We start from the raw sequence: 27,956 nt of genomic DNA, 5'->3' as shown, positions 1-27,956 counted from the left end.
CCGGCCCCGGATAAGCGGTAGATGATGGATGGATGGATGGATGACAGCCAAGCTATCTTGTGCAGTTTTGTGGATGGGAAAATAATTCTAGTTTCTGCAGCATTTTTTTAATGAGATGGATGTAATTGAGAAAAATGCAACTGTACTAAATGGAATCGTCTTTTTTTTCTTTTTTAATGTATCTACCAGACGAGAAAAATCATGGTCAAGATGAAAATTGATCTGGAGCCATCGCACGAGATACACTTGCGCAACCCAATGAGATGTTATGATGGCCACTGTATCTTTTTAGCCTTGACCAAGGTAACACTGCTTACGAGTGCGTTTTATTAATGCGGCTACATGGGGACGCATCATATGTGACACCACTCTCAATGTGTAACGCTGCAAACAACGGCAACATGAGGAAAAAGTATCCGTCGTCCTTTTCGATACTGGCATTGTTGGGTCACGCGCGATCACAGAGACTAGCTCAGAAATGCATCTGGATGCCAATGTATCACTGGATATGTTTTGGACAATCGCCGATCTGAATAGATGAGCTACATCAACATACAGTGGTGCCTCTACTTACAAAATTAATTGGTTCTGGAAGAAATGTCTTAACTGGAACATTATGTAAGTAGAGATGCGTTTTACGTGTAAATGCCCTAATCCGTTCCAAGCCCCACCCCCCCAAAAAAAATTCTGACGCATGAAAATGCATCAAAATATGCAACAAATACATGTTACAATTAGATTCTTGCACAATGAATGAGAATTGTGCGTAATGAAAAAAACTGAATAAAGACTAAAAATTATGGTCATTTCACTTTTAACTGCGTCCTCATCGTTCTTTGCCCTCTTTCGTATCCATGTTCTCTCTCAGAAGTGGTTTTTGCCTGGCGTTTTGTAAGGAACTGATCCAAGGACGTTTGCTTCTGTTGGCTTTTAACAAGTCCAAGGCAAACATCAGCAAGAGTGAGCGATCGCCCGACTCGTCAACACTTTTCGTGGGCGATTCACATTCATGAGGACGCTGTATTGACACATATTGATCTATTTATCTATCTCTACGCTTAGACACAAATGGAAGGTCCCTCTTAACCAATGGGATGCCAGGAAGATGCTCGGTAACAGCCAATGGCAGAGCAGCTAGAAGTATGTTGCGTTCAGGAAACTCGGAGCTGCGACGAGCACCCAGGACTGTATTTTCACGTTTGGTATTTTGAAATTTATTTTGTAACAAGAGACAATATTTTCCTGTTGAGGCGTTGCCTAACTTGAAAATACGTTCGTAAGTAGAGCTACCACTGTTTTACTCAACAAGGACAACAGCGATAATGCTTGTTGAAAAGCCCCGGCACTCAACCTTGACATTTGGAGTAGGGGCGTGGCTTCTTGGTGGACGAGCTGTGACTGAGGTGTGACTCCAAGACGACGGGGTGCTGATGAAGCTGATGCCGCCGTCCGGCCCCTCCGGCCGCCGCCGCCGCCGCCGCGTCGTTTTCTCCCGCCCGCCTTTGCCATTGTCGCTCGGTCAGCAAACGGGCCGCCTCCCGCCGAGCGAAGTTTCCCAGCTGCTCCCTGTACTCCCCGTACAGCTGCGGGCACAATAAGATGACAAAGCGCTACAAATAAATACAGTCCATAAATGTTGCTTTGGGGGGGAAGCTAAAGAATGCTTCAAGTGTCTATAAAGTGAAAAAAAAAATGGTTTTTGAATTCGACGCGCAGTAGAGAAAAGTGACGTTTAGCACCAAATTTGAAAGATAACAACAACAAAAAAGTCACCGTATTAGAAGAAATTGGTACAAATCATAGTTGCCTTTGCTACCTCATCTCCATGAACGCTAATAAGCGGGGGGGGGGGGGGGGGGGGGGGTTGTCTTCCAAATTCTCAACAATAACTGCACAAAGGATAATTGACAGGGAAGCTACTTTGCGACCAGGCTGGCCCGGTCAAAAAGACAGTGGTCGTCTTTGTGGGGGGGGGGGGCTACCCGGTGCCCGCGGGTAGCAGATTGGTCACCCCTGGTGTAAAGGATACACACCAGCCTGAATACCCTGCTGACAGAAATAGACAAAACGGGCACGGGGATCGGAAAAAAAAAAACCCTCCCCGAGCGGATGACGGTTTGGGACGGCGGCCACACGAGGAGATCCTGGAAGGAGCGACGTGCCACATCTTCCCCTTCCGACGATGTTACACCTTCTACCCCGGTCGCACACACGCACACACAAAAATTGGACTCGTCCCGTTGCTGCCGTGGCCACGGAGCAGAGCGAGACGCTCAAATGGTAGGGCCTGCACTTTGGGCTCTCATGTTCACATGGGAAAGGAGAGCTGGCCAGTAGGCCCCAAAGAGGACTGGAGTTCCTCTAACTGGCTATAAATCTCCACTCTAGTTACGCTATCATGTGTAATCGGTCGGATGGAAATGACAGCAAAACCACATGGCACAGCACTTGATGGAGCTATCAGGAACTCGAGTCACATGACTTGACTCGGGTCGGACCAAGTCACCATTTGAACGACTTCAGCGTCTGATTGATCGAAAAATCGATGAAAGCCATTTTGAAGCATCTGTCAAAAAAAATAATAATAATAATCACAGGACGCCTAAAATAACAAAAACCGTACGACAGTGTCACGTTGCGTGGTGGACCCCAAAAAGCAGGGCAAATCCAAAACAAACAAAGTCCAACGTAGCAAACAAAAATCACAACTGAAGCTAAAACAAACCTGACAGCAGGGGACAAACGGCAACAAACAAACATGACAGTAGCAAAGAGCAAACAACAACCCGACAATGAGTACTCGGGCTGGGAGTCCTTTTAAAGTACTAATTACATAAAGACCAACAGGTGTGCAGCTGCAGGGAGAGCCCTACAGCGCCACCTGTTGGTCCCAAACCGCTTCTCGCTTTTTTTTCTCCTTCCTCACAATTCATTCATTCATTCATCTTCCGAGCCGCTCGATCCTCACTAGGGTCGCGGGGGGTGCTGGAGCCTATCCCAGCTGTCTTCGGGCAGCAGGCGGGGGACACCCTGAATTGGTTGCCAGCCAATCACAGGGCACACAGAGACGAACAACCATTCGCACTCACACTCACACCTAGGGACAATTTAGAGTGTTCAATCAGCCTGCCACGCATGTTTTTGGAATGTGGGAGGAAACCGGAGCACCCAGAGAAAACCCACGCAGGCCCGGGGAGAACATGCAAACTCCACACAGGGAGGCCGGAGCTGGAATCGAACCCGGTACCTCTGCACTGTGAAGCCGACGTGCTAACCACTGGACCACCGGGCCGCCCACTTCCTTACAAGTTACATGCAAGTCAATTCAAGCCAAATTTTTGCCAAGATCAAGAAATGCGGCATCATCACTTGTGACGCTCTTCCTATGATTCTTTTCTCTCTCTGTATATAAAAGACGATTTTGTATTTTCAAATCACGACACGCTCCTCCGCATAATCGGCACTCCCGGATGGGTGAATCCAAAGTGTGCCCGCGGACTTGATCTGATCGACGCATCTCGTTAAAAGACGACATCATTCGTCCGAGGTGACGGCATTGAAATACGCACGCACACCATTAACGGTCAAGACCATGAAAAATTCATCACCAAAAAAAAAACCCAAATATAATAAAAAAATTTCTACAAGATTCATGACCACGACAAAGGTCGGGAGAACTCGCCCGTCCAGCCTTCCGAAGGAAACAAGCGAGCAAAGAGGGGAAAATAAATCCAAAGCCTTTTCTGCCTCTCGCGTCTTTACCTCATCACTCGACTCGAACATGACTCGGCAGCGTCCGTGGTGGTGCGCCTTGTTCCGTCACCTGTCCGCCTCAACGGACACGCTGTGGCGCGCGGCAACGTCGCGCCTCCCATCCATCGACATCAGCGTTATCAAAGAGGCCGCCGCCGCTAAGGAGGGGTAGGGGGGGGCGACCTGCGCGCTTTTCGCAGAAGCGGCAGAGATGGGCCGGCGTGACCTTTGACCTCTCGGCTGAGCCACGAGAGCCGGGCCGATTCAAGGCCCTCCCGTATGTACGAATCAAATATTTCCACTTCATTGCAATTTCAGCAATTCATCCGCACAGCTGTCCACTCTGTGAATTAAAACAAAATTTTTTTGGGGGGGGGGGACATTTGTAATCGTTCAACTTTTTTTTCTCATAACTACCCGAAGTTATTTTTTGTAAAATTGGGATGTGTATCAAAATGGGATTCCCTGATTAGGACTCCATAGAATATTTTTTTTCTTTCCAGACTGAATTATTGAAATAATTGAATTTATGAATCATGTTTTTTTTTCTTGAAACTTAATATGAACTTGTAATAAGAATATGCCCCTGCATTAAAAATTAAACTTAATTTCTGCCCAATAAAAGTACGTTTTTTTTTAATTGCAAATGATACCATTTGCAATACATGACAAAATACACCGCCCATTCCTTCATTTTGTGGAAAATAATGAGCCCGTAAGTTATTACGAACGTGACAAAATATTTTTGGGTGCCAACTAATTATACGATCAGTATTGAATCACGGATTTATACACAGCTCTATCGTAAACGATTTATTTTTCATTTAGCTTTTTTCAGCTTTTAGTTTTGTATTCAGAGATCAACTTTAGTTTTTGTTTTTTTCCAATCAAATAAAGGAAACGGCTCATTTCATGAAATCACAATCAACTGTGGCATCAATAAATATTTGTTGATTTGAACATGGTATGGCCTTCGATGAGAGAAAAAGTGGCGCTCCGTCGATTTTGAAATTTTGACAAGACAGAAAGCAGACTGTCCACGACACCCGCATATTTAAAGGCTGAGCTAAGCGAACGTCCGAAAACAAATGAAAAGCTCCACAAATGTGGGAAGGACATTGAAAGCTCCATTCGTATCTTGGCTGTCTCCATCTGTCAAGCTTTTGTGTTTACCTCCATACAGTCATGTGACCTTGGGTGTCACTTACGCACCGGCCGGAGCGCCCCAAGGTGACCCCCGTGCGCAACTTTCACACGCTTCTGAAGTTTGGAGCTGCCGGATATTCGCACACATGGGCTCATTATCACTTTGCCCTTTACTCCTTTCATAAAGTCGATACGGGTAGAAAAGTGAAATGAAAAAAAAAAAAAATATATATATATATACACACACACACAGTATATATTTTTTTAGTTTTGTAAAAATATTTTAAATATATATATATATATTTTATCCATTCATTCATTCATCTTCCGAGCCGCTTGATCCTCACTAGGGTCGCGGGGGGTGCTGGAGCCTATCCCAGCTGTCTTCGGGCAGTAGGCGGGGGACACCCTGAATCGGTTGCCAGCCAATCGCAGGGCACACAGAGACGAACAACCATTCACGCTCACACTCACACCTAGGGACAATTTGGAGTGTTCAATCAGCCTGCCACGCATGTTTTTGGAATCTGGGAGGAAACCGGAGCACCCGGAGAAAACCCACGCAGGCCCGGGGAGAACATGCAAACTCCACACAGGGAGGCCGGAGCTGGAATCGAACCCGGTACCTCTGCACCGTGAAGCTGACGTGCTAACCACTGGGCTAATATATATATATTTTAGTTTTGTAAAAATATTGTAAAAATATTTAAAAACATTATATATATACTGTATATATATATATATATAGATATATATATACAGTATATATATTTTTTTAGTTTTGTAAAAATATTATATATATATTTTTTAGTTTTGTAAAAATATTTTAAAAATATTTAAAAACATTATATATATATACTGTATATATATATATATACAGTATATATTTTTTTAATTTTGTAAAAATATTTTAAATGCATATATATATATATTTTTTTTTTTGTAAAAATATTTATATATATATATTTTTTGTTTTGTAAAAATATTTAACAATTTATATATATATTATATATATACACACACACACACACACACACGCACGCACACACATCTAAAGTACACTGTACAGGTTGGGGGCATTTCTGAAGGTTCCCTCTGAGGTTGTATTTGTTTTTGCTGGATCTGAGCCAAGCTAATGAATGCAGTGGCTGAAGGTCAGCGTGACCCTGAGAGTTAATTCAAAGCGTAATTGCACATTCCAGGGCTCCCTCACCAGAGCGGCGAGGCTGCATATTCATAAATTTCCGCGCATTTGTGCGTACGAGAGCTACGCGGCCCCGCCGATTGTGTGCCGAGGCCTTACAAGAATATAACCCTGGGCCGCAGCACAAGGTTAATGATCAAATTTGACCCGCTCGCTGACAAGATAGATCGGGAAATTACCCCGGCAATGCGCACGCACGCACGCATTCCACGAGTAACCATATGCACACCCTAATTAACAGCACAATAACAACACAACGCCTCGTCCAAACAACGCTCAAGCTGTCATGTTCTAATTAATGCGCTAAAAAGTGTGCAGGGTTTTTTTTTTTTTAATCCACACGCTACGCCCACAGACATTGCAGAAGCGCAAACGTCTCCAATAGAGCAGGAGTGGGTCAATGAAATCACCCCAAAAAAAGCTGCTGCAGCAGCTATGGCATTCGGGACATCTGCACCATCTCATGTGATCCAGTGCGAGACGTATTTTGCTTTTCTGCTACTAGTTCACGACGAGCCGTTTGGAACATTTGCCTCGCGTAAAGTCTTCAAAGCCGTTCCAGATGCGTGTCGTTACGGAAATCCCTTTGAGCGGTTATTCGATACTGCAGACTTGACACCAAGACATGAGTAGGCACTTTGGCCTCACTAGTAACCAGTTAACAGGGTTATATATATATATATATATATTTTTTTTTTTTGCACGACTGTATGACATTTTTGCACACAAGTACGAGTGGGACAAAGCTACCAGTGGACATTTTGGTGCTACTAGTGGAGTCTAGGAGGCTACTAGTGCGCGCCACGTGTCTATCAAATAGGCCTGGTCTTGGGTTATCAGTCCAGCATAGTACCATAGTTAACCATAAAAAAAAATTTTTTTAAAACGAGTCGGCCAAGAGTGCCACGAAGGGTGTGGGGATAAAAGGTTCTCGTACAACACAATCATTCTGCTAGTGCGCTTCATTGCGTTACCGATGAGGACTTTCGATGTTCATAAAATCACTCGTAGCACACACAGTTGTCAACTCGTCTACAGTTTAGCTTCATTAGTAATATGTACAGTACGGCGGTACCTATACTTGCGAACGTCTTCTAGTTACGAACATTTTTTCTAGAGCCTGTTAATTTCGTAAGAAGAGGTATCACTGTAATGGTACCATACGTCCTAATTATCAAACTAGTGACGATAAAGCACATACTAGTATTACTAGTCCTAGTAATACAAGTACTACTAGTACTAGTAGTACTATCAATACTAATATGAGTACTAGTAATACTAGCACTACTAGTACTAGTACTACTAGCACTACTAGTACTAGTACTACTACTAGTAGTGGTATTACTAGTAGTACTAGTGATGCTAGCACTAGTATTAGTAGTACTAGTGATGCTAGTACTAGTGGTACTACTAGTAGTACTATTTCTAGTTGTACTAGTGATGCTAGTACTAGTACCACTAGTACTAGCACTACTAGTACTACTAGTAGTACTGGTGATGCTAGTACTAGTGATGCTAGCACTAACACTAGTAGTACTACTAGTAGTACTACTAGTACTAGTAGTACTACTACTAGTACTAGTAGTGCTAGTACTAGTAGTACTAGCACTACTAGTACTACTAGTGATGCTAGTACTAGTACTAGTGATGCTAGCACTAGTACTAGTACTACTACTACGAGTACTAATGATGCTAGTACTAGTACTAGTGGTACTAGTAGTACTACTAGTAGTACTATTTCTAGTTGTACTAGTGATGCTGGTACTAGTACCACTAGTACTAGTAGTACTAGTACTAGTAGTACACAGGTCTTAAATTCGACATCAAGGATATAGAATAAACGATTGAAACGGATTTACAGAAAGCTCGGAAGTACTAGTAAGACAATTCAGTGCACTCAAGAGAACAATTAGCGCATACACGTTCCAAGATCGTGTCTTGCTTCCCACCCACGGACCTAAAAAAATAAATAAATAAATAAAATTGAGCAATATAAGCTCGTATGTATTTCAGGCCTTACCAGCAACTGATCAACGTTCAGCACCGTCTCAAAGGTATTAATCCTCGCCCGCATCTTTCCCGCCGCTGAATTTCTCTCCACACTCGCTAACAACGGCCCGTTGCCAGTCCAGGCCGCCGTCGGTGACCGACCAGGTCGGACCGGAGCCGAGCGCGCGCGCACAAACGCACGTCGACACTTGAAACTTGACAATCAAGTGTCAGCAGCTTTTAATTCAGCATCCCGCACGACGCTCCAATCCGGCGGATTGCGGGCCGAGTGGTGCGGCGCGAGGGCTAATGGAAGCGGGCGGCGCGCTAGCTTAGAGCATGACAATAACACTTGCTGACGGAGTGGAGACACTTTGACATTGCGCCCGGTTACGGAGGGAGGCGGGTAAGCGGGTCAAGTGCGGGCGGCCGACGCTTGGACACGGCATTCCGACGGTGCCGGATCTGCGGCCTTCCCTTTGAGGCAGAAAGATGGGACAGCAGAGGTCGTCATCGAGTATTTTGTGATGAACGATGGGCTGATTACGAATGCGCTCCGCGTCACCGCCGCTTGGAACATGATATGGATTCCTTCAGGAATTCGGCCTGCCGAGTGGGAGACGTGCCAAAAACGGGCACATTGAGTCCATAAGGGGGTGAATGAGACTCGACTGAAATCTTGAGCACCGCTCCATACAAAGATTTCATACAACAACAGATCATAAAACAATGAATTAATAACAGAGGCAGTAGAAAGCAGAAAAACGGTCCAACTAAAAATAAAAATAAAATGTTTTCAAGGTAGAAGAAAAGGATTGGCAACGGAAAAGGATCCACTTAGTTCTTGGCACCTCTCATGGTGTCTGGTCCAAAGACCTGAGGAGGGGCGGAGAAGGAACTCCGAAAGGTAAGGTGGGGCCATCATAGTATCGTGAAAAGAACTTCCAAATGAGCTACCGGAGTCGAGTTCTGTGCTCCCTCTTACGAGTACCACTCAAGAGACTAGCAGCAGCATTTTGGACCAACTGGAGAGACTTGATGGAGGATCGGCTGACTCCAAAGTCAATGAATCCAGCCGAGTTGCGACAAAGGCACGAACGGCTGTTTCAAAGTGCGCTAGCCGAAGGAGAAGCATGACGGCTAGCTAGCTGGCCCTGGGATGAAAGAAGCTGGACTGTTGTCATCGAATGAACGAACTTTTTCGACGCTAGCCGCTCCGAGACAAACAAGCTTCACTAAATGGTGTCGAGTCGCACTATGATGAGCTTTTATTTTGTATTTTCTCGCCACAAAATCGTCCACACAAGGGCAGCTCGCTGACCCGACATGACGTCGGCATTTTTTACGATGGATTGGATTGGCCATACCCGGGCCATCAGTAGCTTGCATTTCGCCTTCCTCTCTTGATCTTCAGCCCAAAAGCCCCCCCCCCCGTCCAACCGAGCCCCCTCCCCGGAGGTGAAACCTTACTCGTGGGTAAATTTAGCACACGGTGTGACCCAACGTTCACTGACACACTTCTCCACACCTCTCGCTCCCCCCCCCCCCCCCCCCGACCAGTGTTCATCCCTCCCACGAGGCCCGACGCACTGAAAGATGGCGCCTATTAACCTTTTGTCCAAAACAATGACAAGTCATTTGACGTTGTGTCAAACCGCAGATTGGGGCAGAGGAACAGAAGAGGGGATTGGGGGGGGGGGGGGGGGGGGGGATCACATGAAGTTTTAATAGCTTAATCGCTCGCATGGCAGTCGAGCTCCTGCGAGATATTTGGCAAGTGAACATTATCCCCCTTTTGCTCGCACGTAACATTTGAGACCGACGACATCTTAACTCATTCGGTATCAGACAGTTCTCCACCGAGTCTGAAAAGACGTTTAAAAACGTCTTTGGGAGTGAAGGAGTGAAGAGTCGGAACTTGAACACCTGAGCCAGAGAAACTAAACGAGCCTTTCCAACCATTTTGCATTGAAAACACGTTTTGAGGGAGCGACGGGGTCATGCTGGCCAATTGTGGAACAGCAACGGGAGCGTTTATTGATCACATTTCAAAGTCGTCCTGATTGTCGTCAGTGCGCTGGGCCTGGATGACTTTGGCGTTTTCCAGTCCTCTGATTGGTTGGTTAGAGCAAAACTGGTTGACTAGCAAAACCCATCTGGAGTGACCTGATAATCCATTTCATAATCAACATGACCGGTGAATATGGTGTATTTGATTACATTTCATATTTATATATATAGATATACTGTTTATGGATATATATTATTCGTTCAATATTTCCAGACGAAGTAAGTTGCACACTTTGCACATCGTATTCAAGGTTTCTATGATTCCGATGTGGCAAAGTACCAAACCCCAGTCATGGCTAAACGCGGAAATAGCATTTTTCTGACTGCGCGTTGAGCAAAAAAAATAAAATAAATGCTGACGTGACTTTTTAGCATGCGCCTCAGGTATCCCAAATGTTGGTACTCATGTCCGCCAACACGTGACAACATGCGTCAGCTTACGGGGGGATGCGAGGACAGCACAAGCACATGCATCCCCCCCCCCCCCCCCCCCGCCTCCCAAACAAAACAAAACTGACCTGACAAGGAATGTTTTTGGGGTTTTTTTTGCACCAAGTTAGCGTGAATGCTAAAAGCGGCGCTACAGGTGTGAGATGTGTTGCAACGGCTGGAGGAGCGCCAAAGAAGAAGGGAGAAGCAAGGCAAAAGCATGAAGGTAGAGGAGGATGTGCGAAGACCTACCAAGGTCTGTTGGTAGCTCAGAGCCTTCCTTTGCGATGCATCTGTAGCCATTGACGCGTTGTCAGTGATCCCAAAATAACCTCGCCGGACACCCCAACATTTCCACTGGCCTGGACCTGCGACATGCGACAAACTCCACACGCCAGCGCTGCAATCAAATCAAATGCGCACGCACGTCACCGTCATCCCTTTCACACCACCCCCTCATTTAGAAAGACTCCCGAGACAAAAGGTGCTGCTGCTGGTGGTCTCGGCGGCGGTTTGCAGGTGGTCCGGAGGGCCGGGGCACATCCGGCGCGTGGGCTTGTGCGGGACTGACGGCCTGAGAGAAATCAGACAGGCGGACAAAGCGCAGCAAAGCCGTCTGATGAGGCGGCGAAGGACACTTTCCTTTATTAGAACTGCAGACACCTAATAACACACACACACACACACACACACACACACACACACACACTTGTTGCTCTTAGCTGAACTCTCCCTGCCAGCTGGCCATCAGAGGTGCTTGCCGATTCATTTGAAGGGGGAGGTGGCGGGTGGGGGTAATATTGGTTTGGGGTATTGAGGGGTGCTATTGGAATGGCGCTCCTGCCCCCCTCCCCCCTCGGGCTGCCCCTGCAACGTGCGCAGGAAGATGCACACGCCACCCCCATGATAGCTCACATTTTATCAGTCAATGATGCGGGGGTCAATCCCCATACTGCTTCAATTACTGGCGCACCCCCAGTACCGCCCCCCCCAAAAAAATATGCGCAGGAAGATCCACAGCCACCCCCATGATAGCTCACATCTTATCAGTCAATGATGCGGGGGCAATCCCCATACCGCTTCAATTACTGGCGCACCCCCAGTACCGCCCCCCCCCCCAAAAAAAAAACGTGCGCAGGAAGATGCACACGCCACCCCCATGATAGCTCACATCTTATCAGTCAATGATGCGGGGGGCAATCCCCATACCGCTTCAATTACTGGCGCCCCCCAGTACCGCCCCCCCCTCCAAAAAAACATGCAAGCTTGGACGGCACCAAGTGGAAAAGCTGACCAGGTTGTTGTTGTGACATTCAGTCTCTCCCATCAAGGTTGTATAATTTAGGGCCTTTTTTTTTTTTAATCCAGGTTGGGTCTGGATTGGGGCACTGACAAGGTCACAGAGCAGGACTCTGGGCTCACTTTTTTTTTTTGGGGGGGGGGGGCATCAACTGCATCACATACCATAATTTCAAAAAAACTAAATGGAGGCTTTTCAGAGTGCTGGAGGGTTTCTCCCCAGCTCCTCGAAAGCCCCCCCCCCCCCCATGCCATCAGTTTGACCATTGAAGATGATGTCCTTTCAGTGTCTTTCTATGCCTGCTGGTGGGAAAATTGTTGAAAAAAAAACAAACCCCAACAGCACAGAAGTCGTCCGCCCTACCCGAATGGATCACGTCCGACCTTCGAGGTTTCTCTGTGGGCCGCTGACGCGACACCCCCCTTCACATGCGTGCGCGTTGGGTCATCTGATGACTGCCATCATGACAACAACAAAGACACGGACCATGCAGATCCCCCTTAACCCCGAGCCGCTTTGTGGTTCACGCGCCGGCGCATAGCAGCCTAATCTCACAGCTCCGCGGCAGGCCACAGTCAAAAAAAAAAATGTATTACTGCGAGCGCGCCGAGTGGGCGGGGTCTGCGTGCGCGCGTGTGTCAACAAGGAATGACTCCGGACAGCTGGCCTGGGCCTCCATCTGATACACCCGGAATATTATCACCGAGCGGCGGGAATGACACACGTCGTCCCGTTAGCGCGGAGAGAGACCTGAGCGCAGCGTTAGAGCGGGCGGGCCAGTTACACTACACCTGAGCACGGCGAGGACACGCGATAACGCCGACAACAACACACAAACACGGCAACAAGGCGGATCACATGCAAGGGGGAGAGCACGCGAGTGGCCGGCAGTGAGCGGCTTTTGGTGCGTGGACAAGCGGCGTCAGAAAAGTTCCAGGACTGGTGTCACAAAAGTTGTTTTTCCCAATCCTTTTCCGCCTCAAAGTAACCCCCCCCCACTCCCCCGCAGAGTCAAAACGCCCTTCTCAGAAAGGATTCTGCCTGGATTCTCCTCAGCTCCGTTGTCATTCCTTCGAGTACTCGTAACGACTAACGGATCCCTGTAGATGGCGGCGTTGCATTGCTGCGGATTGGAGATCAGCACAGCTTTTGAGTGGAGGAAACGACTAGGGGGTGAATCTTGTCTCGCAATCACTCTGGCCCGGTCTTACTCACTGAACAAAGTAAAACTCGCCGTTTGGTAGTTTGGAAGACGGCTTTCGTGACACCACTACCGGAACTTTTCTGCCGCACCTTGTACACAGCACAGGAGGAAACAGAAAGCACCGTCTCGTTGATGTACATTAGCTTGTTTATTGTCCAGAAGACTTGGCAGTCATCTGTGATGACAGAAATAAATCCCCCCCCCCCCCGCCCCCTCCCGTCCCCGCACAAGAGTTTGGCAGCAAATCACATCCTCTTGCTGTGCGGTGACCCCTTCACCATTCTCTTTTCCTATCGTTAAAACCAATACTCAAGAAGAAGACATGAAAGCAGCGCTTTGAAGAGCCTCTGTGGTCACAACTCAATACTGGTTTGTAGCATCGTTCGCCACAACACTGTAACCAAAAACATGTTGCCTCTTTGTGGCTTTTCTGGGAAATGTTCAATGTACACCCCCAGCATTGACGAATGCTGAGTGTTCGAGTCAGGGGTGTGGGAGGGGGGGTAATGCAGTATTCAAGGTACTGTGAAAACAACCCATCGTTTATCCAATAAACTGCACATTTCTTTAAACTCTCCTGAAGACGTGAGATGTACATTTGTCACAATATCACATCGATAACAGAAAATATAAATGCTAATAGAGAAGCGCGATTTGGCGTTTAAAAAAGCGTAAAGTTCAAAGTTCACACTGTTGGGCATGAAGGCCCGAGGAGTAGCACCGCGCGTTCCCCCTGACGTTTACAGTTTAAAAGGAAATATTTACAACACAAACATCGTCTCAGAAGTAAAATCATGTCAGAGGGATTCGGCTGGATAAAAGGTGACACCGTCATGACAGTAGGAAACGTTCTGCAATGTTGGAGCGCTTCCCATTTGGTGTGGAGGTGAAGGGGGGGGACACGACACTTCTGCACTAACCTCATTGCTCAATGCTGCCCTCTACCTCTCACGAATGTGGACTGCAACATGACAACTGACGGTGAAGCTGAACAAACACATTAAAACGCTGGCGTTAATTTACAAAAATACATTTTTCCAAACCAAAATAGATCTGTGTAGAAAATTATTCATCATTATAGCCAAGCAAGGGGATTAACGCCCCCCCCCCCCCCGACGCATGGCTTCAATTTTTCTACGCGGTGAGATGTCGAACGTGTCGATTCGCGTAAGCTCTCCGACATCGCTGAGCATGTTTGGAATTTTGCTGAGGCAGTGTCAATATAAAAAATGTGAATGAATAAATGTTTGGATGCCACCTCGTGTGTGTGTGTGTGTGTGTGTGTCAGCCTGTAACACTGGAATGCAAAAGTGTGTGGCAGTAATACGCTTGGAATGAGGGGACGTGTGAGCACACTGGTGGGAATGACGTGTGTGTGTGTGTGTGTGTGTGTGTGTGTGTGTGTGTGTGTGTGTGTGTGTGTGTGTGTGTGTGTGGAAGTGCATTATGAAGCGTGGGGCTGGTATTTAGGGAAAAGGTAGAGGTCTTTGCACAGCGAGCTGGTGAACTCGGACATCTCTTTGCAGCGATGGTAGGGCGTGCCGGGGGCGTAACCCTCGCGCTCTTTGATCCGCCCGTTGACCTGCGGGGACGAAAGGGAGTCAGTACCGATGCGGCCATCGTCTCTTCTTTCTTGCTCGTTTCTACCTCAGGCAAGATGAAAAGCTGCAAATCATTGGCACGCCCCCGCACCCTTAAAAAAAGGGTCTGCGGTTCACAAGATGGCAGAAGCTCATCAATAATATTAGCCAGCATGCACGTAAATTAGTGAACGCCGAAACGCCCGGCGAGTTCGCCGTCCGCGGAAGGCGCGCTCACCTGCACCAGGATGTCCGCCACGTGGGTGTCTCTGGCGTGGAGGCGCAGGGCAGAGTTGAGCTCCTGGATGAACCAGGATCCTCGCTTGGTGTTGCGCATGGCCGCCGTGCCTTTTAAGAGGGAAGCAAACAAGAGCGGCTTCATAACACAAACACGGAATGAGCCGAGACGCCGGGAAAAGCCGACGCGGCTGCAAATAAACGCGCGGCGCGATTGTTTGTTGTCGTTTTTGGGGCGCCGGTGACATGCGCTAGTAGTAAATAACGGGAGGTGTCTCAAAACATTGCCAAGAGAATCCCCAGCGGAGAGAGAACAAATAGCAGGTCTCGCGCCGCAAACGCCGGCGGAATATGTTTACACGAAGGCGTTAATGCGAGGCCCAGAGGAAGCCGCCGCGGGACGCTTGTTGATCTCCCGTTCGTTTGGATTCACAAACCCCTTTTGACTCCATTTTAGTTCCCGATGTGAGGTCCTTAAAAATATTTTTCATCACGAAGCGCTTGGCGCTCAAATGCAAAGCCCTCCGAGATGAAAAAATATACTGCCCGGCAGCCATTTTCTGAGAAGCGGCCATATCCGACAACGGCGCCCACAGCACCGGTTCCCGGCGACGCCCGTGAAAGAGGATCCAAAAAAAAAAAAAGGGGGGCAAACTTACAAATGCTCTGACCTTTGAGAGAGGCAAAGCCGCATATCATGTCAGAGCGCTGGGGCAGTTTAATCCGGGGCAGTCCGAGGTCCCCTCCCTGTCCGGCGGCCGGGGGGCCCCCTCGCCCGGCATCGCGCTCTTCGCGGCTGGGGGAGCCCGTCCTTCCTGGCCCATCCGCCTGCTCCACTCCGCTGTCCAGCTCCTCTACGAGATGGCAAGATAAGCACCATTAAGATTTTGGTCACCCCCCCCCCCCGTGGCATGCCAATGTCGACTTGCGCGTGCCATTCTTTACCTCCTCTGCAGGCTTGGATGAGAAACATCTTTGGTTTGTTCTGTAGCAGCGGGCAGCGGACGTTGTCGAAGGCCTCAAACACCCACTGAAGCTAAATGGGAGCAAATGACGCCGTGTGGGTGGCGGGTCAAATGTCGATAAAGTTTTTTTTTTCTTCCTTTTCACCTGCAGGAGCTGTTTGTCGGTGCCGTACACGGCTCCTTCCACGCCGTGGGAGAGCAGGCAAACCACGCAGCTGTGCACCGCGCGGTGCTCCGGGCGCCTGCTGAAGGTCTCGATGCAGCTTCTCATTTCCTGGGGAAAATAAAGACACGGAAAAAAAATAAAATGAAAAAAAAAAGTTCATTTGCAGCCGCGGTTAAGGCGGAGGCGGCGTGGGCAAGACGGCGTCACCTCGGCCGTCAGATCTCTGCGGACCGTCACCGCATAGTCCAGATCTGTGAAAAGCTTGCGGAGTACGTCTTCGTCCACCTCGCCCCCCTTCCTGGGGTAAAGGTCGACCGTGGTGAGCGGGTCAAACGTCACGTTGCTGATCACCAGCGCTAAACCGCGCGGGGATGAGGTCATTACGTAGGACTGCAAGACAGTGAAGGTGGTTGGGTGGGGGCTGCAGTCATTTGGCATGCTGTGAAACCCCTCAAAAAACGTCCATCTTATTATGCAACTAAAGTTAGTTTTCCCTTGTCTTTAATCATCTTTATTGTACTTACTGGTCTAGAAAAAAAACTGGAGAGGCCAGTAAAATCCTGGACCATTTGGTTGATTTCGTCCATATTTTATTTTCTGTAAACGACTGCTCCGAAAGACAATCTTTTGAGCTGTATGATGTTGTCAGTGTACTCATTTAACTCAAACAAATGGTTTGGACAGCAAAATCAGGGAAACTGATATCATTTTCTAGCGCATCTTAATTTTTTTTCCAGTGCAGTATATCACAGATTTGTCGTGTGTGGCGGCAATTCATCGCAATTATTATTATTTTTTTGTTAAGGACGACCTAAAATTGTTTTCTACTGTATGAAGGAGAGACGTCGCAATCTTTGGCGTTTTGGGGGATAATGGCGCCCCCTTGTGGCGTCAAGATGATAAAGCTCAAGTGAATTCAAACTGGCGGCCCGGTAACCAGTGGTTAGCACGTCGGCTTCACAGTGCAGAGGTACCGGGTTCGATTCCAGCTCCGGCCTCCCTGTGTGGAGTTTGCATGTTCTCCCCGGGCCTGCGTGGGTTTTCTCCGGGTGCTCCGGTTTCCTCCCACATTCCAAAAACATGCGTGGCAGGCAGATTGAACACTCTAAATTGTCCCTAGGTGTGAGTGTGAGTGCGAATGGTTGTTCGTTTCTGTGTGCCCTGCGATTGGCTGGCGACCGATTCAGGGTGTCCCCCGCCTACTGCCCGAAGACAGCTGGGATAGGCTCCAGCACCCCCCGCGTCCCTAGTGAGGATCAAGTGGCTCGGAAGATGAATGAATGAATGAATGTATGAAGGAGAGACGTCGCAATCTTTGGCTTTTTGGGGGATAATGGCGCCCTCTTGTGGCGTCAAGGTGATAAAGCTCAAGTGAATTCAAACTAGTCTGAAAGTCGGTCAACCACGACGTCGGAATTTTCAATTGGAAGCGGGGTCATAAGCAGCGAGCACACAGAGATCATATACAAGGGCATCACCGATGACTTTGCATCAAGGAAGGCCGGAAGGCAACACTTTTAAAATAATTTCACGTTCTGAGTTATTCATTGAGTTTAGGTGATCACATTTTTTTTTCTCCCCTTGTGCTATAAAGGGCGACCGACGATCTGGGCGTTGTGCTTCGCATAAGTCGCGTTACCTTGAGGCATTGCGAGAGGTAGAGGTCATGCGTGCATGGGAGCACGGGAGCGGCGATGGGGCTGTCTGCATCCAGGCTGTACTCCATGCACTCTGAAAACAAAATGAAGACGCAGCAGGTTTAAAGTCAAAACACTGTCAGACACGTCATCGCACCCCCCCCCCCAAAAAAAAACATTTTCAAGCACGCCATCAGAGCAAAAGCGATTCGCCTCGTCTTGTAAGGTTAAATAAGGTCAAGAGTACAAATAATACAAATAATCCCGATTCGACGGGGTTGGCTCCTCTTGTGGCTGGCGAGCGTATTACGTCACATTAACAGGTTTAAGATGACAAACTCCGTATTACAAGACCGTACATGAGTCACTCACAAGGTGTGGCACCTGCACTCCCTTTCAGTCATTTGATACGTACGCGATGAAGCCACTGAGAAGAATATGCAGCATATTCCAACTTTTTTTTTCTCCTTTTTTTTTTTTTTTTTTTAATTAGTCAGCTCCTGAATCTTGACGCGAGACAAACGGGTTGAAATGGGGAAAAATATTGACAGAGACACTTGTGCCATCTGCCCGATTCCCACCGTGCGTCCTCGCGCGTTTGGCTTCGGTTTCCTCCTGGGTGGAGAGTGGAAGAGAGGAGTCGCCGTATCTCTGAAATGAAGACGGACCGTTTTGAATTTACAGCAGCCAAAAGAGAAAGGAAAGATTTTCTTGATTTGACGAGAGGAGCGAACGTACGTTGGGATTAAGAAAAAACAGTCGCCCTCTTCATGAAGGAATTTTTGGCATTTGCGATTTTGCCTAATCTGCCCAATTTTTGGCTTATTCGCTTAAAATCTTCTCTACTCGCCGTTTTTGTGATCAGGCCAAAGTGACAAAATGATTACGTTGGCGCCCCCTGGCGGAACCTTGGTGTTACTGTTCGTTGAACTCCGCACTGGAGCTTTACTGAAAAAACGTCATCCAGTTTACAAATACATAAATGCTCGCTTTTGGGAAGACATCAATAAAGCAAACGTCCCACCCCCACGTGACCGTCCGAAATGACACATGGGCTACTTAATCATTCACAAAAGGATCAAGCGTGACGGAGGAAAGGTGGCGCACCTCTCTCCTCCTCTCCGATGTCTGAATGAGCTGCCGTCCCGCCCGTCTTTCGCACTCCTCCTCGGGCTGAAGACACAGTGGCCGCAAAAGGCGAAAAGATTATTAGCTCGGGGGGCGGGGGGAAGGGTTGACCCGATGGCCTGATTAAGCGTTCAACTCACTTGTGTCTCTTTGCCATCCTTCTCTTGCGACAGCGCGAGCAGCTCGCACAGGTGGCGCTGCTCGGTTTCTCTCAGTGCCGAGCAGAAGCTGCCGAAGGCTCGCGGGCCTCGCTTGGGCAGGAGCAGCAGCAGACGCCAGCTTCGCTTCTGGGACGTTTGCTCGGCCTAAAGGAAATTGTACAGTCAGAAACATGACGGGGGTCAAAAACGTAGTAAAAAAAAAAAATCGATGGGATGCTTGCCGCGGTTTGTACTTTTCTCTGTGGTGTGTTTTATAGCAAGTGTTGAGATAGTTTTGGTGTAGACTCGTTGAAATCACTAATTTACCTTGCGGATTATGACATGTATGGTTCATTAAAATCAAATGGTGTTACTTGTGGTCGTAGTTCTGATTGCAGATGGAAAGTTAACAGCCCAGCATAACTTCTGGAGTGAATTTGGAGGCATCGGAAGGCAAATTATTCTTTTTTTTCCAGTTCAAGGTGTTTTGGTTAGATGCAAAAATAATATTTTGTGTTCCCCGTTGCAGTAGTTCATTGATTTCCTAAATGCACCCCGCAATAGTTCTTTTTCTCTTATCCTGACTTAACATATCAAAGGGATTTTGTAGCACCCGGTGTGTTGTTGTTGTTGTTTTTTCAGGTTACCGACCACTGCGTTGAGCATTTGAGTGTCGCATGAAATGGCATTGAAGGGTTTGTTGACTATTTCCACCAGAAAGTAACGTTTGTGAAGCTACAGTGAGCCAATGTGCTGAAAACAAAAACCTACCAGGATGCCCTCAGCCATGCTTTCGGTGAGGATGTTGTCCTCCAGCAGAAACTGAATGAGTAGCTCATCAACGACCAGCTGCTTGCACAAAGAAGCACTCCGCAGAGCGACTCGGTGCATCTCCAGCATGCCACACTCCCGCATCTTGCTAGAACAAACACACATCATGTATTTTGTGTGTGTGTGAGTGGGGGTTGGGGGTGTTATGGTAAAGACGGGATATGACTTGTTGATGTTCCGCACTTTCGATTTAGCACCCCGAAAGTAACAAGTTCAGAAAAAAGAAATTGCAGAGTCTCGACGATGCAAAACACAAACATGAATACAATCTACATTCAAAATGGAATTGCGGTTGGTTGGCAGCACCAGTCTGGGGAAAAGCGATCCACGCAGGCTGACAGCGGATGGCTACACTCACCACTTGACAGTGAGGGGGACGCGGCGCTAGCTAGCCGAACTTTGGTGAGGAAATCAAGCCGCCTTTCTCCTACCTTCAAGCGCTCTTCCGCCGATGCACCAAACTAATCGAATTTTGCCGAAGGAGGGCGACCAAATGTGGCCGTTTTTTTCCACGTCAGAAAACGACAGCCCCCACCGACGGACCGAGCGCCCAACTTCCGTGGGTATCAGTAACTGAAATGTGACGGGGGTGGGGCCAGAAAAGTATTGTTGATTATTTGCACCAATGAAAGCGCGAAAAGCTTGAGTGACATAAAGTTTGGCCACTCAGACTTTTGCCATACGTCATACAAACTTACTGTATTGGCGGGACATTGAACGTGGTGGTATCACCATGTCGAAAAGAAAAGAAGTGGATTTTTTTTAACCCTATTGATTAGAACTCTACCGTTAAAAATCAAACACCTTAAGAAGTCTATGTCATCTGACATTTCAAGTTATAAAGTCTCAAATACAGTCGCTCGAAATATGAGGGACTGATACGTTTTGTAAAAAAATAAAAATAAATTGCACCGATAAACATGTTACGACCTCTTTAGTTCTCAGAGGTGTTTTTTTTTTTTTTGCTTGGCGTTTTGTAAAGAACTCATCCAAGGACGTTTGCTTTTAATAATAATAATAATAAGATATCCTTTATTCGTCCCACACTGGGGAAATTTTGTCGACTTTTAACAATCCTTTGAAAATGTCCGAGGCAAACATATAGGGCCTATACTGTATATAGATTACCGCATATTTTTACCTTTCGTATCTTGAAATTTCTTTCGTAACAAAAGGCAATATTCTTCTTTTGAGGGGTTTCGTAACTTGAAAATTTCGTTCGTAAGTAGAGGTACCACTGTATCAGTCATTCCTCATTGGGTTGTGCAGGTGTGCCTTACAATACGCTGTGCTCGGTTTCCCCCCCCCCACGTGTCTCACTGAACCTCTGCTCTAAGACCGACTTCACCCTCCCCTGCTGTCTATCTCCTCACCCTCACTGTGTGCTGTCAATAATTGATGGTCTTTAGTGACTCTCAAAGGGTAACAGGTCCGGCAGAAAATGTCTCATGTGTCATTACTTTATTTATTCACAAGTCGGTCTCGACACTCCGAGAAGTACATCGCCGCGTTTGCTTTGCGGCCATTTGGATGGATATGCAGACGCCGTTTTGCTTGCACCTGCGCGTGACCGTGAACGAGCCGTTTCGTGCTGCGCGAGTGACAGCGGCGCGGAAGGAGAGGAAGGGAAGCTTGAAATAAGTGGGTGGCGGGGGGTCGGCCAGGGGAAGCGACAGAATTATTGAGTGAATTAATTCAGCCTTTTGCCAGCCCTGATTGACTGGAGACCGCAAACTTGCAGTACAGTACAAACATGGGGGAAGAAAAGAGAGAAGAAACGGTCTTCCCGAGAAGGAGAAGTTTCACTTTCGAGGCTTACGGAAGGTGAGTCAACGCTGTTCCAACTTTGAATTTGACCTAAATAACGAACACGCACTTTGTGTGTGAGCTTTTCTCACCTTGGCGTTGACGCCTGGACGTATCCAGGAGTGCGGCGGGGTGAGGCTTTATTCCTCATTGATCGACGCACTTTTGACTTGACTTTCCACAAGAAGAAGAATGAGGAATTTCACTTGCGTGAATGAACCTGTTGCCGCAGAGCCCAAGCCGCCGTGGGCAGCGCGACGGACATCTTGGACTCCCCGCTCACTGACGGCCGGCCAGCCCTCTCGGCGAGCAGCAGCCAGAAGGAAACGGAGCTGTTTGAAATCATTGAAAAACTCCAGGTAGGTTTTTTTTTGGTGACGTGCTGCGCGGGATCCAAGTCCGAGGGGGAACTTTGTCATCGGTGCCTCTTGGGTGCATCAGGGAAGCAGACTCGATGAGCAGAGATGTGAATTCCCACTGCCTCTCAAGGTTAGTCCAAATATTTTAAAAAAACGTGCTGATTTGTTTCTCTAATCATGCAAGGCGGCCCCTCATCATGGTCTGCTTTAGTCTCAGTTTTTGACAATAGGCGGAGAGCTGCCAATCATCCTCCCGGCGAAGCTGGGGGGCTACTGGATAGACCCTCCTTTGGCGAAGCTTGCAGATGCCGGTCTGACCTCCTCCCATCGCGGCCTCCCAGCACACAGCTACGAACTCATGGAAAGGGACGGCGAGGCCAACATCTACCGGGACTTCTTCCGCTCACGGGTCAGTCGGCTTCATGATGCGGAGCTGTCGTTTTCATTTTTGGCTGCCTTCATGAAAGGAGAGAGTACAATATAAAATCATCTTCGCCGCTTCTATCCTATCTTTTGAATCAGCACTTGCTATTATGGAAACAAAAAAAACTTGTTATTCTGAGTAGTTTTTTGGGGGGGGATTAAGGGAGGGGCTTTGTCTTTGTCTGTTTTATGAAAAAAAATCCTGTTAAATTTTTTTCTTTCCTGTTTTGGGGATTTTTTTTGTAATTCCTGTTTCTCAGAATTAAATATTTCCTGTTTTTTTTTATTTTCTCCCCCACGGGGATACACATTCGTTCCTACATTGAGGGAGAGCGTATAAGCAAACATGACCGGCTTTTTTTGTTTAATTAAGTTTTATTTTGATGTTGGTTTAAGACACTGGCAGATACTCCTGTTTTTGAGTCACATCGATGGTATTATTATTATTATTATTATTAGTTTGACAAAAAAAAGCATTCTGTAAAACAGAAACTCATATTTGTTTTTTTTTAAAATATTTTTTGTTTGTTTGTCTCAAACAGTTTTTGAGTCACATCGATGGGATTATTATTATTAGTTTGACAAAAAAAAAACATTCTGTAAAAGAGAAACTCATATTTTTTGTTTTTGAAATATTTTTTGTTTGTTTGTCCCAAACATATTTTTCTGTTTTCTGGAATTTGTTTTCAATTTTTCAGAATTATTTTTCAGTTTTGGGGGGATCAGTTTTTCAAAATATTTTTTTTCTTTTCGAAATTTATACTTTTTTATTGACAGAATAAAATGATAGAAAAACTGAAAAAGTATTCCATAAAACAGACAAAAAAAAATGCAAAGCCCCCCACCCCAAAAAAAAATTACTACAAATTCAATAACAACGCCAGATCAATGATGACCTTCTGAGTTTTTGTTTGTTTTTTGTTTTTTTTGCACTGGTCAGTATCACCATTCGTTCACAGCAGTGGATCCGTCATTAGGGCCACTGGTTCTGTCTGTGGTTTTGGAGGAAGAGGAAAATCGGGCGCGAGTCATCCTAAGGTGAAATGCTAATCGTGTTTTACGAGACCCTTATGGGGACCTGCACAAGCACTTAAATGTGAGTCAAAGTTGACTTTTGTGTGTCTCGTCTCTTAGAATGAAAGAGCGCTCCCTGCATGGCGTTTTCTCCCTCTCGCTCTTTCCCGGCATTCCATCAGCCGTCGAGCTAGCAAAGGTACACGGGTTTTCTTTCGCATAAGTAAACAGCGTCATCAGTGTTACGCACTCTGAAAATAAAAACTACATTTGACGCCTTTAACTCATTCAGTACCAGCCAATTCTAGACCAAGTCTGAAAAGACGTTTAAAAACGTCTTTGGGAGTGACTGAGTTAAATGTTATCTGGGCCTCGAGCGTCCTACCGAACGAGTTTGTAGAGGACCGAGTCTCAGGCGAGGGAGAAAAACAAAAATCAATAAAAACACCCATCTCCTTTCTTAGATGCTGTGCGACAAAGTGACCGTCTCAAAGTTTGACGCAGTCAGCTACCTCAAGGTACTTCTTGACCATGACCAGAAAGACAAACGGATTGACTTTGATGTGCATGAAACTCTTGAAGTTCCTCATTCTCAAGGCTCCGATACTTATAAGGGCATTCGACGAGCACAGAGTGTCTTCCAATTTCAAGTTTGGTGTGCTGTACCAAAAGGAGAATCAGGTAAGAAGCCCATTGTTCGTTTCAGGCCTCCACAAAGATTTTGAATGTAATTGTTTTTTTATCATCAAAACAAGAATGTTCGTCTTGACGTCCTTCGTGTCTTCTTGCGGATTATTACATCACGAGTGAATCATCTCTCAAACACTTTTACTAATCTCATGATTCAGCATTTGATATCATTCCCCTTTGAGACCTGAACTAACGCTGACAGCAGTGCTAATTTGAGTTAGCTTACTTGACTTAACTTCTTAGGGATGTTCCCCCGCCCCAAAATTTTTTAGAGGTTCCGCTATACAACCAGTGAAAGACACGGAACTCTCTCACCAGTTCACCGAGGAGGACATACTCGGTAACGACGAGGAAAGCGAGGAGTTTGCGCAGTTCCTGTCTATTTTGGGGGACACCATTCAGCTCCAAGGCTTCGGCGGGTAACGTGCGATTGGCTAAAAGACGCCGACGGTGCAACAGCTCATGCGATTTTCCTTTTCTCAGCTTCAGAGGAGGGCTGGACGTGTGTCACGGGCAGACGGGAAGCGAGGCAGTCTTCACTTCCTTTCACGGCAGAGAAGTCATGTTCCACGTGGCGACCAAACTGCCCTTCACGGAGGGTGACCCGCAGCAGGTCGGTTCGTCGAGAAAAAAAAATCGTTTCTGCGCTTGGCAGCAATGCGGGTCTCAAAATGGTGGCAGCTTGGAATTAGCGACTGTACTTGAGTCGATTTTTTTCCGCCCCCATTTGAGTACTTCTTTTTCTTACTTACTAGCTACGTTTGAAAACCTAGCGCTGATTTCTTACTCGTTATAATAGCCTGAAGAGTGAGTTAAGACACATGGCAAAAAAGACACATGGTAGATAGAAAGAGGTCAGTTCCCAGGAAGTCAAGGAGTTGAATCAGTACTCCTACCGAAATATTTTTTTGGACAAGTAGTTCTACTCACGCGCAGACTGCCAGTACTGAGAAATATCTCCTCCTTGTCCCACAGCTGCAAAGAAAGAGACACATTGGTAATGACATTGTGGCGCTGGTCTACCAGGAGGGTCCGACTGCTTTCTTAGCCGATGTCATTAAGTCGCACTTCCTGCACTGTTTCATCGTGGTCCGGAAGGTTCCGTGCGGGAAGGCCGATGATACTGGCCAAGCTGCATATCAGGTTCTATTTTTGTTTTTACTCTATCCCATTCGAGGCGAGAAGACCAAATCCTGAGCAAAGGTGCCCTGATGCAACCTTTAACCCGCCTTTAGTAATGTACTTTACTTCTGACTAAGCTAAATGAAAAGATGCTATTCTTAGTCCTTGACTGCAGTTGCAGTCCGGGTAGGCAAGTGAGGCAGTGCCGCCCCCTGCTGGCCCTTTCGCCTGCCTGTGAAGTTGGACAACCATTGCGGTTTTGGGTTGTACCAAATGTTGTGGCCAAAGAGTATATTTCCTCTCGGTCGCAGATATGCGTCACGGCCAGAGACGACGTTCCTCCATTCGGCCCAGTCCTCCCAGATCCTCCAGTCTTCACAGATGTGAGAGCACGTACAACTCTTGCGATTTCCATCTTTTTAATTCCTATCCTGATGTTAATAAAGGAGTCGCCGAAGGCTAAAACTCCAAAGCGTCAGATTGTAGAATGACTTCAATCGCCGTTTCATCAGCGGCGATGCTTAAAAAGTGCGGTACACCTCCGCTTTATCTTCAGCACTCCCAACTGAGAGAATTCCTCCTGACCAAGCTCATCAACGCGGAAATTTCCTGCTATAAGGCCGAGCAGTTCAGCAGACTGGAGGTAAGATGCTCATCCCCCGGGAAGTTCACAAGGTCCATTTGGTAGTAATATCATCTTCTTCATCTCCTTTTCCCACTCCCTTAAAAAAAAAAAATTATAATCAATAAAATCAAGCTCCGCACGCGTTCATCACTTCTGGAGAGTCTGCAGGCAGAACTCTCCGCCCGTTCGCAGTGCATGCTGGGAGATCCATCAGACCCTTCTATCCCATCTGCCGAGAGTGCCAGGGGGGCGTCCGAAGGCAGCGGTGGGTTCATTGAGAACTTTAAGGTCAGAATGCGGAATTCTTATTCTTAGATTCAATTAGACATACATTGCAGTTTTTTTTGTTTGTTTTTTTTTTCCTCAGAGGGCCATCAGAGTCCGGAGCCATTCCTTCGAGACCCTCGGGGTGCCCAGGAAGATCAATAGCATCTCACCACAGAAGACAAAGGTAAGATTTGGAAGGAATATCAAACCGAATTTTTTTTGGAGGGGGTGGGGGACATTCTTGCAATATTTAAAAACAAACACTTTCAAAAAAAGCAGAGTAAAATTGAAATTTTGTGCCAGATCTCCTGAAAAAATAAAATGAAACAAATCCATTCAGCAGGAGGAATCGTACAGTTGATACGAGTTATTTCCGTTAGTGGACTACAAAAAAAAATGTGACGGGCCAGATCTCCCCCACGGGCTTTGAGTTTGACACCTGTGATCAACACAAGCAAAATTCCAGAAGTGACTCACACCCTCTCAAAAAGATTTGTCATTGTCCTGTCCTTGCCATTTGCCTGTAGATGCCACAAGATGGCGGCAGAGCACTTATTTACATATGTGGCAGGATTAAGTGAAGATCCTTCCCTCAGTTCCACATTGTTGCTTGACACCACAAGGTAGCAGTGAAATATTTTAGAAAGTTTTGTACTGAGCCTAAAAGAGTAAATAGCTGAACTTTTCAGCAAACAAAAGGCACAAAGGTTCCACTGCAAAAATCCACAAATTGCAATGCCGACCTGCAAGTTTGCAATTTTTTTTTCTGTGTGATCCCGCCAACTCCAAAATGTTGTGCTTTATATGCGGTTACAAAGTTTTGGGGAAATTGATTGATTATTTTTGACACAGAGATTTTTTTGGTAATGTCAGAATTCTAACGTAGTCATTTATTAATTCAAATGTATTCAAACCTCTTTTACAGAGTGACAAGGATGCAGAGAGGTGAGATTCATAACAATTTGTGACTTTTTTTTCTTTTTACTTCCATATGGTAAAATAATATTAACAATGGAATGTTTATGAATCGAGTGACTGCTTGGCTCCGGCTGAAGTCAAAGATCAAGCAAGTCCTCAAGAGGAGACGTAGAAGAACTCCACCTTCCAGATTTTAGACGTTCATTCACATACAGCCTTTGTGTTATCATTATTATCTATGTGGATGACTCCTTTAAAGAGTCAAACGTAGCCTTGCTGCTGATGTGATTATGTTCTGGAAAGTGTTTTCTTACAATCGCAGCTGTTGTGAAATCGCCACAGAAATGAAGATGTATTTTATCATACTGCAATAGAAGCGTTACCTCGTATATGTGATTTAAGGGAATATAAATTATCTTCATGTGACATGTATGGTAAATAAAAGGCCTGCAAATGTTTAAGGAAAGGTGTGAAGTGTAGTTTTTTATATGTTGTTGGTTTTTTTTCCAACTAGCATCCATAAGTGCAAATTTGAAGTTGAGTTGCCGTGTTAGTGATCCCTGGGCAAACGCTCTCTGTCTCTCTAATTGTGATGGTATTATTTTGTGTTCAGGTTAGTTCGGAAGACAGCAATGTCTCATAAAATGATTTCATGATAAGAATATTCTTTATTTTAGGTAGAACATTAAAACGTCTGTTCATGGCGACTCAGGAGGCACCAATAGCCAGGAATTACCTACATGGCATTTAAAAGTGGTCTTGTCTTTGTTGGAAAAAAAAACACATTTTACATTTAATAGTAGTTGTTCAAACTGACTAATATAATGTGCTTTTATGAATCATAATGCATGGATATTTTACACTCGGTTATTGACAAAAAAAATCGATTCTAACTTTCTTACAGGATGTTTGCTTGTGTTCAGCATGCTATTGCACTCCCGTCCCATAGGTGG

The 27,956-nt window shown here is 46.4% G+C and overlaps 3 protein-coding genes and 1 long non-coding RNA gene across 7 annotated transcripts in view; 1 reads left to right on the top strand and 3 right to left on the bottom strand.

Annotated features, from left to right (window-relative positions):
* clcn1b (chloride channel, voltage-sensitive 1b) overlaps positions 1 to 11,499 on the bottom strand; it is a 29,490-nt gene extending 17,991 nt beyond the window's left edge. The window contains exons 1-2 of one of the 2 annotated variants that reach the window (XM_052065014.1): positions 10,844 to 11,499; positions 1,352 to 1,583 (exon numbers count right to left, since the gene is read on the bottom strand). In XM_052065014.1, coding sequence (XP_051920974.1) covers positions 1,352 to 1,583; positions 10,844 to 10,894 — 283 coding nt within the window. In that variant the 5' untranslated portion in view covers positions 10,895 to 11,499. The remainder of the gene's footprint in view (positions 1 to 1,351; positions 1,584 to 10,843) is intronic. The other variant, XM_052065013.1, reaches the window with a different exon arrangement.
* A 1,725-nt stretch (positions 11,500 to 13,224) lies between these two features.
* casp2 (caspase 2, apoptosis-related cysteine peptidase) lies at positions 13,225 to 20,379 on the bottom strand. Of its 3 annotated transcripts, none has more exons than XM_052065187.1 (12): positions 20,211 to 20,379; positions 19,720 to 19,867; positions 18,949 to 19,113; positions 18,788 to 18,853; positions 18,262 to 18,331; positions 17,683 to 17,774; positions 16,251 to 16,433; positions 16,023 to 16,151; positions 15,858 to 15,948; positions 15,572 to 15,766; positions 14,914 to 15,023; positions 13,225 to 14,677 (listed from the first exon to the last, which is right to left on the bottom strand). In XM_052065187.1, exons 2-12 carry the CDS (start codon positions 19,861 to 19,863, stop codon positions 14,540 to 14,542), a joined length of 1,383 nt encoding a protein of 460 aa, XP_051921147.1. In that variant the 5' UTR covers positions 19,864 to 19,867; positions 20,211 to 20,379; the 3' UTR covers positions 13,225 to 14,539. The 3 variants fall into 3 exon arrangements, with proteins under 3 accessions (XP_051921147.1, XP_051921149.1, XP_051921148.1); XM_052065189.1 differs by having other exon boundaries at positions 15,584 to 15,766; XM_052065188.1 differs by having other exon boundaries at positions 19,720 to 19,863; positions 20,211 to 20,375.
* An 800-nt stretch (positions 20,380 to 21,179) lies between these two features.
* On the top strand, positions 21,180 to 27,856 carry rap1gapl (RAP1 GTPase activating protein-like). Its single transcript, XM_052065147.1, has 17 exons — positions 21,180 to 21,603; positions 21,818 to 21,944; positions 22,027 to 22,074; positions 22,156 to 22,353; positions 23,308 to 23,405; positions 23,502 to 23,580; positions 23,846 to 23,899; positions 23,979 to 24,062; positions 24,390 to 24,490; positions 24,555 to 24,684; positions 25,047 to 25,214; positions 25,505 to 25,576; positions 25,750 to 25,836; positions 25,951 to 26,106; positions 26,186 to 26,269; positions 27,011 to 27,030; positions 27,118 to 27,856. The coding sequence occupies exons 1-17, from the start codon at positions 21,533 to 21,535 to the stop codon at positions 27,173 to 27,175; spliced, it is 1,635 nt and encodes a 544-aa protein (XP_051921107.1). The 5' UTR covers positions 21,180 to 21,532; the 3' UTR covers positions 27,176 to 27,856.
* LOC127600703 (uncharacterized) lies at positions 22,178 to 25,115 on the bottom strand. The gene is made up of 2 exons (XR_007962406.1): positions 25,002 to 25,115; positions 22,178 to 22,400 (listed from the first exon to the last, which is right to left on the bottom strand). It is a non-coding gene; the product is annotated as an uncharacterized LOC127600703 (long non-coding RNA).
* Positions 27,857 to 27,956: the final 100 nt, after the last annotated feature.

The sequence above is a fragment of the Hippocampus zosterae genome, chromosome 5, assembly GCF_025434085.1.
Source record: "Hippocampus zosterae strain Florida chromosome 5, ASM2543408v3, whole genome shotgun sequence".
In the NCBI taxonomy this organism is placed as follows: domain Eukaryota; kingdom Metazoa; phylum Chordata; class Actinopteri; order Syngnathiformes; family Syngnathidae; genus Hippocampus; species Hippocampus zosterae.
The sequence above is the reverse complement of the archived record's forward strand: the minus strand, read 5'-3'. Positions and strand labels throughout refer to the sequence as shown.